The sequence below is a fragment of the Opisthorchis viverrini genome, assembly GCF_000715545.1.
Source record: "Opisthorchis viverrini unplaced genomic scaffold opera_v5_347, whole genome shotgun sequence".
Lineage (NCBI taxonomy): Eukaryota > Metazoa > Platyhelminthes > Trematoda > Opisthorchiida > Opisthorchiidae > Opisthorchis > Opisthorchis viverrini.
Window position 1 is genome coordinate 306,855 of NW_008751997.1, and position 11,497 is coordinate 318,351.

General features: G+C 47.1%; 2 protein-coding genes across 2 annotated transcripts in view; one reads left to right on the forward strand and one right to left on the reverse strand.

The window, feature by feature from the left end:
* T265_10161 (hypothetical protein) overlaps nt 1–1,026 on the forward strand; it is a gene marked incomplete at both ends in the record, with an annotated part of 37,895 nt that extends 36,869 nt beyond the window's left edge. The window contains one exon of the mRNA XM_009176451.1: nt 772–1,026. Coding sequence (XP_009174715.1) covers nt 772–1,026 — 255 coding nt within the window. The remainder of the gene's footprint in view (nt 1–771) is intronic.
* T265_10160 (hypothetical protein) overlaps nt 1–7,879 on the reverse strand; it is a gene marked incomplete at both ends in the record, with an annotated part of 68,258 nt that extends 60,379 nt beyond the window's left edge. Inside the window, one exon of the mRNA XM_009176450.1 lies at nt 7,805–7,879. Within this exon, the coding sequence (XP_009174714.1) occupies nt 7,805–7,812 (8 nt within the window). The remainder of the gene's footprint in view (nt 1–7,804) is intronic.
* Between the last annotated feature and the right edge of the window lie 3,618 nt (nt 7,880–11,497).

An 11,497-nucleotide genomic window follows, 5' to 3' on the forward strand; every position in this document is an offset into this window, starting at 1 on the left:
GGGTGAAGATATGGTCGATGCAACCTCTTGCAGGACGGAACCCAGCTTGGTTTTCACGGATCTGTCTCTCTCTGTGTTCAGTCAACCTTCGAAGGATAAGGCCAGAGAGCACCTTCGATGCCACAGCTAACAGGCTGATGTCACGGTGGTTTTCACATAGCGTCCGCGTACCTTTTTTGAAGATGGGGATAACTGTCGACAAGCCCCATTCTGCAGACACTTTCTCTTCGTCCCATATAGCACCAATAAGCTTTGTCAGGTGGGATTTTCCGCCTTCTTTGAAGAGGGCTGGATACAGACCGTCGAATCCTGGTGCCTTCTCACGTTTCAGTACGGCAGCAGTAACAGATTTATTGGACTCGAATATTCAGGACAGAGCTGGTTTTGTGTGAAAGACTTCTCACGTTTCAGTACGGCAGCAGTAACAGATTTATTGGACTCGAATATTCAGGACAGAGCTGGTTTTTGTGTGAAAGACAAATAGACAATGGTATGAATATCTCCGAGACTGCCGGTAAACTGGAGGTGCCCGAGGTAAGAAGGAAAAACAAGTTCGCATCACGCTGAAATTAATGGGATAAGAAAGCCTGTGACTTATTCCATACGGCGATGCCCGTTACAATATACATCAACGGATCAGCCCAAAGTGGTCTCTACTGAAATACCACCACTCCCGAGTAGTAGAGGGAAGCCGCATACCCGAAAGAAGCATAGAATTCCCGGAATGTCAGAAGGTAATTCTAGTCGACTCATAAGACTGGTCTCCGGTAGGCTCCTGTGAGTGAAAGAGCGAAGGATCAAACTGGCACAATCACTTTTGATGAAAGAAAACACTTCGACTGCTGGACCAAGGATTTCGAACAACAATTCTTGTGGCCATCTGTTGCCATTCAATTAGATTCTAGAACTGCACTGGAAATCCGGGTAGTGAAACTGGAAACTCTTGCGGCTCCGGAGGTTTATGCTTGCATACATGCCCACGAGCGTCACGGAGCTGCTGGTCCGGACGCCTCCAATCCACCCTGAAGAACCGGAGGAAGTCCCCAGTCAGCGTGAGCTTGACTGGTTTATCTCCATTTAGGAAAGTGCCCAAGATAACTGGGGTGAAACGGCATTAGACCTAATTTCAAAAAAAAATAACCCATGTTGGAAGCGATAACCACCAGGATATCAGCTTGGCTCAAGTTGTAACGAGACCCTTGGCGTCATTTTTTGCTTCAAAAGCTTTCGCACACAAAATAGCGTCTGACAAGAATGCCACTGTCTCCATTCCCACTCAATTTTGCGACCAATGAGACAATAAGGTGAGTGCTGGAAGGTCTTCAAACGCAGACTTAAAACTCCCTATTGGAATATGCAGGTAAAATCGTTCTCGTCTTCGAAGAGGGAAAGGTGAAGCTATTTTTAGATGAGCTCAACAAAATCATCAAGTTGTGTGGTATGCACTTTCACCCACAAACAGTAAGGTCATACTCCTGGAAATTAAACCAATTAACATGTCCTTACAATTCAGGGTGAGGTACTCAAATTTGTGGAGTGTTCTACGTAACTTGGATGTTGTATTAGCCCAGATTCCAGTGTGACAGATGGGGCTAATGCACAAATTTTCAAGGTCCGAGTCGCGTTTTCTAGTTCGAGACGCCTATGGCGTCAAAGTGGTTTATTTCTGAATTTCGAGGGACGTGTGTATCAAGCTACAGTGCAGGCTGTTTTGTTGCACGGCTGTGAGACTTGGCCTGTTCGACCAGCGGAGCTGAAACGTCTTCAGGTCTTCCATAACCATTGTCTCACAACCATAGCTCATGTGGGTGTCGGCGAATCCGTAACAAGACAGTTAGAAAGCGAATTTTCAGTCGTTCAACGGAGACTTCCATTGAAGAATGTGTCCAGCACCAGAAACTGCGTTGGTTGGGACGTGCTGCGTATGTCTAACTATAATTCGCCGAACAGTGCTGTTTTCCATGCCCAAATCAGATTGACGGAAGCAGTGAGGTGGTCAACCCTTGACCTGGCAGAGGAGTATGAGAGAAATCACTAAAAGTCTGGGTGTTGTCGGTGCGACCTGCGTTCCATGGAGACCGTGATCCTCAATGTGTGGGGTTGAAAACCCTTCAAGATATGGCCGTTAGTTGATGTCAAAAGCGGTCTTGTTATCAATTTCTATCCAGAATGTCTGTCCTACTGGATATGTGAGCACCGTGAAATGATTGTAGTAGGCTGGCAGCTGATATCTTCCCCATCATCTTAATCTTTTTTTCATAAGAGGGGCGAGATGGCTCAAGCGGCTAGAGCGCGAATTTACTGACTGGAAGGTCCCTGGTTCGAACCCGACTCTGCCCACTCGACTTCTCCTGTCTATACTTGGGCAATCTGACAGTATCCTAACCCTCGTGCTCCCTCTGGGTGGCACGGCAGCAAACAATACGTGTTGGGCACTATGTTGTGTAGTCGGTGATGCCGAAGATCAGCGTGAATGTCCGGAAGCCTTCTATCCAGATCAGTTCGATGCTGTTGAGCTAAGAAAAAGTTGAAATCGACGGACTGGATGGCTCTACTTCTCCACACCTACTGAGGAAAAGTGAAGTTATGACCAAGCCCACGGAATGGTATGACCGAATCGAGTTGCGCGACCCAGCATAAACGGTCATCTTCAACTGGGGCACTAAACTGGCAACCTATGGCCTAGTGATCCAACGAAATATATGGTCGGTTTGTGAGTGGTGGCCTCTCGAAAAAGTGGTGGAGGGGGCGTACATACCGAAGGTCCACAGTGCCTAGGAACAGGTGCTGCAAAACTGAAAGGGACAGTTCCCATTACCTTTAAAGCGACTCGAGCAACCCAATTATGCCTTCTCAAGGCTAAGTGGTCCGACTTTGACGTTCATATCAGGGTGACAACATCAACATTTTTTCTGGCCGAAGCAGTTGCAAAGAGTATCGACAAAACTCATGGCTCCCAGTTCTTGAACTGCATTCTGTCTTGGCGTATGTTCATACGACCAACAGGCGCCCCCACTGCATCAAGATAAACTGGTTTCAATTGAAACAGACAGCTGTACAACGCAAAGACGACTTTACTGCAGTCCACAGAAATAAAGAGCATCAACTCTGAGACGAAGTACAGGCCCCACGTCATGGATACCACGGACCAGCGCATCGTTTTACTTCGTTTCAACAACACAAGAATAAAATGAAGAGCAATGATGCAATAACCCGTGATATCTATGACGTAGGAGTTGCACTCAGTTTCAGGGTTGAAAACGGATTATTCGTTTGGATTCCATTAAATTGTCACCTTTGCACTATACAGTTGTCCGGTTCAAGTAAAATCAATGCGGCTGGATCGCGGCCCAAAGATGTCACCTCGTCATGTGTGTTGCAATGATCCTGCGGGCTATGCTACCTAAAACTCAATTCCCTAGTGTTCAACCATGCCAGGAAGGCCAAAACGGAGCAGCCCAACGAAAAACAGCTAGTCCGAGCACTGTGAAGAGTCGTATTACGAGACGGTCTGCAGGTAAAGTCATACTGTCCTCTGTGAGCGCTGCTCAGAAGGTACTGGCTGTACGCAGCTAGAGCGCGAATTTACTGACTGGAAGGTCCCTGGTTCGAACCCGACCTCTGCCACTCGACTTCTCCTGTCTATACTTGGGCAATCTGACAGTATCCTAACCCTCGTGCTCCCTCTGGGTGGCACGGCAGCAAACAATACGTGTTGGGCACTATGTTGTGTAGTCGGTGATGCCGAAGATCAGCGTGAATGTCCGGAAGCCTTCTATCCAGATCAGTTCGATGCTGTTGAGCTAAGAAAAAGTTGAAATCGACGGACTGGATGGCTCTACTTCTCCACACCTACTGAGGAAAAGTGAAGTTATGACCAAGCCCACGGAATGGTATGACCGAATCGAGTTGCGCGACCCAGCATAAACGGTCATCTTCAACTGGGGCACTAAACTGGCAACCTATGGCCTAGTGATCCAACGAAATATATGGTCAGTTTGTGAGTGGTGGCCTCTCGAAAAAGTGGTGGAGGGGGCGTACATACTGAAGGTCCACAGTGCCTAGGAACAGGTGCCGCAAAACTGAAAGGGACAGTTCCCATTACCTTTAAAGCGACTCGAGCAACCCAATTATGCCTTCTCAAGGCTAAGTGGTCCGACTTCGACGTTCATATCAGGGTGACAACATCAACATTTTTTCTGGCCGAAGCAGTTGCAAAGAGTATCGACAAAACTCATGGCTCCCAGTTCTTGAACTGCATTCTGTCTTGGTGTATGTTCATACGACCAACAGGCGCCCCCACTGCATCAAGATAAACTGGTTTCAATTGAAACAGACAGCTGTACAACGCAAAGACGACTTTACTGCAGTCCACAGAAATAAAGAGCATCAACTCTGAGACGAAGTACAGGCCCCACGTCATGGATACCACGGACCAGCGCATCGTTTTACTTCGTTTCAACAACACAAGAATAAAATGAAGAGCAATGATGCAATAACCCGTGATATCTATGACGTAGGAGTTGCACTCAGTTTCAGGGTTGAAAACGGATTATTCGTTTGGATTCCATTAAATTGTCACCTTTGCACTATACAGTTGTCCGGTTCAAGTAAAATCAATGCGGCTGGATCGCGGCCCAAAGATGTCACCTCGTCACCTGTGTTGCAATGATCCTGCGGGCTATGCTACCTAAAACTCAATTCCCTAGTGTTCAACCATGCCAGGAAGGCCAAAACGGAGCAGCCCAACGAAAAACAGCTAGTCCGAGCACTGTGAAGAGTCGTATTACGAGACGGTCTGCAGGTAAAGTCATACTGTCCTCTGTGAGCGCTGCTCAGAAGGTACTGGCTGTACGCAGCTGCATTAAGAGTGAGACAGTAATGCCTTACTCCCTTACTCCCCACATAGCCAATTAGGTGGGAGGCTAAGGGCAAGGTTCCCGAACAAAACCCTACATCTTGCCAACGCCCTGTAGGTCAGACTTTCGACTCTAAGGCTAAAGGTGGGATACCCCAACTAACCCCCCTTCTTCGTCCTGGGCAATCGGGAAGTATCATTTGTTATCGTAGCCCTTTGCTCACCGGCCTCCTCCCACATTCCCTCCCCATCCATCGCACAATGCAGTGCAATCAACCCATCTACCAGTCCCCTGGCCGCTATTTCGTGTTTAAACCTTCGCCCAGAAAAAAAAGAGAAAAAAAGATTTGACCCACGTTGCAGCCTTCAATATCTGTACCCTGTGCCTTGCTGAAACCTTGCTTTTCCTCTCTCCCTCGCTCTTTATTGATGTATGTTGTGTCTGTGAAACATGCATACAAGACCTCAGTTCGGTCGTGCTTCTCAAGCCGCTTAGGACGAGCTCATATGCTCCACAGTTCACTCTTCGGCTATCGGTGGTCCTGACGCAATGGATCGTTGTATCCACGGATACCAGCAAACAGTTGTCTCTGCGTTAGACGCTTGTCTGGTGGTTTTGGTGGACCGACTAAAGATTATATTATTCATCGATCCTGTAAGAGCAGGGCAGCTTCTGCCAACCTTCGACGCCTATGGCGCCGATATGACGTCAGTTTGTCCGTCAAAGACAGTTTTCCCACTGTGGCAATGCGACATCTACTGTTTTATTGAAAGAATGTTCATCTGTACCACCCTTTCGGTGACCAACTGCCATGCCAGCGGAAGGAAACAAGAGGGATAGGATACTGCCAGGTTGCCCAAACCTAGACAGGGGAGGCCGAGAGGCAGAGGTCGGGTTCGAACCAGGAACCTTCCGGTCAGTGAATTATTGCCCTAACCACTGATTTATCTCGCCCTGGATCAGGGATGTGGCCTCTACGAGCAGAAGACATACGAAAGATGCCAGTGTCTGATCATCGATGTCTCCGAAGCATTGATCGGGTAAGGTGGGAATGTCGGATCTAAACCCTTGTTCCGCACCGGATTATCAACATTTATTATTGACATCCAGTCTTGGGAATACTACTAGTTCCTGTAAATCGAGGTAGGAACTCCTCGGACTGGTGCAGAAACTGTCCTTCTGTCTAGGGACTCCTTGATAAACGTACCATATGGATCCGATTGGTGACACCCCACCAAAAGCCAGTGCAAACGAAGTTCGTTGGATATCCGTTACACCTAGCCCCCGCATTAAGTTCCCGAGTCAGCAGCAAGCCAGTCACACATGATCTGCCTATTCTGTACGTATGTTGGTTGGGAGCCTGAATGGTGCCAAGGGGGTTTCAATGGAATCCCTATGATTTTAAGTGGGACACATGGAACTCTATGGACGGTAGTTTACTGGCGACTTCCCGACAGCACCCTTGTAATGTTTGGTTACCTTTTCCACTCGTTCCTACTTGACATGATTGTTAGTTTTCTGGGGCCGTCAGTTGATCTCCCATAAGGTCAGTATCCTCTAAGGGAGTAAGGAATGATCAACTTAGTTGTGTACGTCATGGTTGTACGAGAGCTGGGATACTGCCAGGGCGCCCACACCTAGACAAGAGGGCGATTAGGGTTCTTAACCAATGCCTTTGGCTCAAAAGCCTAATCGCAAGGCAGCAGTGTTGGGCTGGAAATGCAAGTACATTACCATTTTTACGGAACACGTTGCCATACATGTTCCAACCCCCAACCTGGAGGGTCAGGAGACTGTGTTCGTCAGACCTCTACCCATGGACCAACCTGGTATGAGAGACTCTGTGAGTGTCGCGCGAACACTCCCCAGTATAGCTCAATAGGTCTCTGAGGTACACAGCCACACACACCATGGTAAGGTCCAGTCTCTTCGTGACGGTAACGGATGATAAAAAGACAAAACTATCACCATCTGTTACGGGTGTCCGTGCGGCCATAATGAGCAAGTCCGTGCGCTAAACACAGACTTCTTGAACGATAGGATATGTCCGACTTGTTTACAATTTAGTACAGACACCTTCTCTAAGCTTTATTCGGAAGTCAACATTGAGGATGTTAGATTAACGGGGCGGCATTATAATGAGTCTCATGACAGCCAAAACTCCAGAATAATCCGGGGAGTGTGGGTGACTTAAGGCAGACTATACCGCTTGTACTAGGTTCCGGAGGTGACCATAGGAAGCACAAGGTGGCTGATCACTGGGAGAATTCGCCCCCACACCCAACATACTTACACTAAACCCGTAGGAGGTCGACGCTAGACTGTTGAAAAACATGAGGACAATACACGTCAACACGTGTTTTCATAAAGCGATAGAGAGCGGGTTATCAGCTGTCGGCTAGGCCCAACATGAACAAACAAGTCCTCGTCAAATAGTACATTTCGCTTGCTAAGTGAGGCACGCTGAAAAAAGCATGTAAAGCACCCCACCCCGTACCTGTCCGCTCCCACTCTGAGAACGTCGAGAGATGAAGCCTCAAGAACCTTACTGGGATGCTGCATGGGCTCATTACTGGGTGCGTCAAAAAACCTTCAGGACGCTCAAGCATACATCTTTTGTTTTGAAGAGCTCCGGGATACTTCGGCTGCCCGTTGGCACCCCTGATAAACTGTAGTCAAGCTTGTGGACTTCTAAGAGATCTCAGTCTACGATGACAGAGGGGCAAACATGCTAGTCTCTCTAACGCGGTAATCAAAGTTTTCCTGCAGTTCCAGAGAACCCATAACCTGCTGCGAAAACCATTTCCAAAACGCGAGGGATTGTGGAATACTGCAGACTCAGTGAGACGTAAGCCTATCACAATGGGTGAAAGTCGTACATTGTTGGTGAGACCATTCACGTTTTCTCGGTTGTATCCTTCGACTTATTTATTTGCATTACTTACCTATGCATTTCCTTTCACGGATTACAGCTAGTCACTACAAACCGACGTTTTCAGCAAACTAAACCATAAATGGCGTGCTGAATGCATTAAATGCGCAAAGAAGGGATTTTGTGGGAGAAAGCACTGAGAGCCAGAGCGCCATCTGCTCGCGATACGGAGCAGCTGGCACAGGGAGTATTCTAAAATACGATTGGTTGTTTGGTCTGATCTCGACCAATCACTGCTCGATTCTAATCAGCCAATTAATTCACTGTATTCGCACCCGGGCCAGAGCCCTGCCGAAAGCAAGCAAGTTCAGTCCAATGTAGTGTCGCTTTATTTCGCTATGGAAGGGAAATCTGGATCACACCTGCATTTTAATTTAGCTGGCTGATTCCTTCAGTGCGGCAACAGGAATAACGAATCCCCTGATTGATAAACAGGATCAAGGCTTTTGCCCAAGTTTCCCGGGTCACGGATTCACGGATTCACGGATTGATACACAGGATCGAGGCTTTTACCCAAGTTTTCCGAGTCGGTTCTGCTCTTATCGGTCAGTGGCTGTCGTTCACCTGAAAGGCACAAGTGAAAAAAGGGTGTAGCACTGCTCTTTATGTTCTCAGCGCGGGGCAGTATGCTCGCCAGCGCGAGGATTCGCATAAATAAATGTCTAATAGTGCTTTAAATTGGGTTCGAGAAGGAGCGTGTACTACCGTCGGAGGAAGGTCATTCCACGCAGCTACTACCCGAAATGAAAAACGTTTTGTCTAATGAATGTGTGCGCCCTGAGCTTGAAGATTTTCTTACTATGTCCCCGCCGGGTGTTTGCTGGGTCAACGGTGAAAAACCCGTTTGCCAAGCTTTGTTCAAACAGGGCGTAAGTAAGAATTAGGTCCCCTCGGAGGTCGATTTTGCTATTACGTTCAGCGGCTGTGGTTCACCTGAAAGGCACAAGTGAAAAAATAGCGTAGCGCTGCTCTTCAAGTTCCAAGTGGGGGCACTATGCTTGCCAGGGCCAGGACTGTCATAAACAAGTGTCTAATGGTGCTTTGAATTGCGTTATGGAAGGAACGTGGACAACCGTCGGAGGTGAATGATTTCACGCAGCGACTATCCAAAATGGAAAAGTTTTTGCCTAGTGAATGTGTGCGCACTGAGCTTGAAAATCTTCCTACCATGTCCCTGCGGTGTGTTTGCTGTGCCAACTGTGGAAGACCTGCTGTCCATGCCTTGCTCAACAGGGCATAAGTAGGAATTAGGTCCTCCGGGAGGCGTCGATTCTCCAGGGGAAAGGGGTCGAGCACCGCGAGACGCGATGCGTAATCCGCGGATTTGAGGTCGGCGGCATTTTTGTAGTAGCTCGCTGGATACGCTCAATGAGAGTTACCTCCTTCGTGTGTCCCGAACAGACAACTTGATTGGGACATTCAAGGAGCGGTCTGACGTAGGCCCCATGTAGTGTTTAGAAGTCCATGCGAGTAATACAAGAGAAAATGTGCTGAATCATTCGTAAATTGTTGAACGCTTTTTGGCTGGTTTCTCATGGTGCGGTGAGAAATACATTTTTGAAGAGAGCCATGTACCCGAATCCTCTTTGGCTTCTATCCCCGTGATGTCCTCTGGCATTTCCTGAACGTGCATGACAAAAGCATTCACTGAGTCTCCTCCAAATGACATATTGATGCAATTTTCGCGATCCAGAGGAAGGTGCTATCCCAGCGACCACCACTTGTCACCGTATGCATCCATATGAACAGCATTGGTACTGGAACTCCAGGATTTCTAGACGTCCACAGAAAGTAGACACGGACATGCGAGAACAATTAGGTCTTTGACGCAAGTAGACACGGACATGCGAGAACAATTAGAAGGTCTTTGACGTAGTTGTGGTTTGAGGAAATTATCCCTATGTATTAGGCAAACTTAATTCTTCTGTAATCATTGTGTTTTACACATACAGGATTTAGCTGTAAATTGCTTTTGCGGGCTATGGGTTTCGGTGATCTCTAGATAGTTGTTCGCTCTGGTAAATGAAATTTCATTATCACCTGGAACCCAAAAACTGAATATAACCAACTAGTTATCAATAAAACAATATGCAAAACGCTGCGAATGTAGCGAGGCCGATGTGCTCAAGACGTGTGTATTTCATTCGTTTGTTTACACAAACAATTTTGGGCCCGTTCCAGTTGTCATTGTTTAAAGGTCGATCCACCGATTCGGTGATTTTCCAAGACCAAATGGAATACACCGCTCCTGCTTGGTTATGTGCAAGTAACTTCTTGGAAGATATAATATTTAAGCGACCGGGCACTTCTGTCACCAAATTCTGAGTTCAGTTGTTTGAAGTACTTCGGAACACAGCGCACATTTTCCAGAAAAATTGCATATGGCTGAGCGATGTTCCCTGATTGAGGCACTGTCACGTCTTGTCATGACCATTGAGGGTGTACCTAGGTGAGGCTCTGATATGAGGCACCACTTATGAAAGATGGGCTAATCCACTGGCTGCTTGGCGGCCCTTTACCATCATAAGATATGCATATGATAAGGGTGTAGCCCAGTCTGCTAGGTACCTTGGAAATTTTCCTGCGGCTTTCACTTCTTTGGAACTCAACAGAGGAACATGTCAATACATAATTCAAAGATAAGAGCCAGAATTTTATGGAAAATTGCGATTGAAGCCTTCCGTTCTCAGGCTTCTGAGAATGGCGGAGAATACTTCAAGCCCGACAAACAAAAACTGGATAGACCTGGCCGGGTTCGTGTGGGCTGCGCAGAACCGAATTCCCAGGATGTTCGTAGAGCCGGCGGCCCGGTAGTGAGAGAGGCGCCAAATCTACACCAGTCTCCACCAGGTAGAATCACCTACATATCACTTCCACGAAACACTCAAGGCTCACTGATATTCTTATAACCTCGGGTTGATGATCCGTATTTTGTGATGTTGGTTGATAGTTTACGGGGGAATTTTCGAGCATTGTCTTTGAGTGCTTGCTGCCGCCTAGTTTGAAGACAACTGTGCTAACACAGATGTCCACCGATACGGACCATCACACGAGCAGTATTGACACAGCAAACACAATCGCATGATTGGACACCCGAGAAAAGTTGTGGATTTCCAGCCGCCCACAACGTAATCTTCCCAACCCAATGATCCGCCAGCTAATTAGTGGTTCTTGACGTGAACGACTGTGAGTCCAGAATCAGCCACTTTAGCTTCTCTGACGGATCGTTCTTAATAAGCCACTCTTAGTGGATAGTACTTCAAGTTGTGTAGTCTGCAAACCACTGTGAACATATTTCCAAGGCTATCAACGTAGCACACAAGCCTCTTCAGAAGTCCGTTTTTTTCTAGATAGTTTTTGGTAATGCCTCTGGGTTGAAACAACACTGCGCATGGGTGGCCTTCTTGCTTGTGATGCATAACCCGCGGTCAATTGGATGAAAACAAATGAGAGCGGTTTACTCTAAAATATTTGCGTGATTATTATCTAGTAGGAACCAGGTCGTTTGGCCGCTCTAGTGAGGAGTCATTAGTATGATTTTGTTGATTAAACTTAATGCAAACTCTAAGGCAGGTTTTCAATTGTTTATCAAAAATAACCAAAAGTCGATTCGTTCTTTTGGTTCAGCGGCATCCCTTAACTTGGAACGCACGATTATATATATATATATAAATGCTTATTCCCAAATTGTGGGTGGCATATCGTC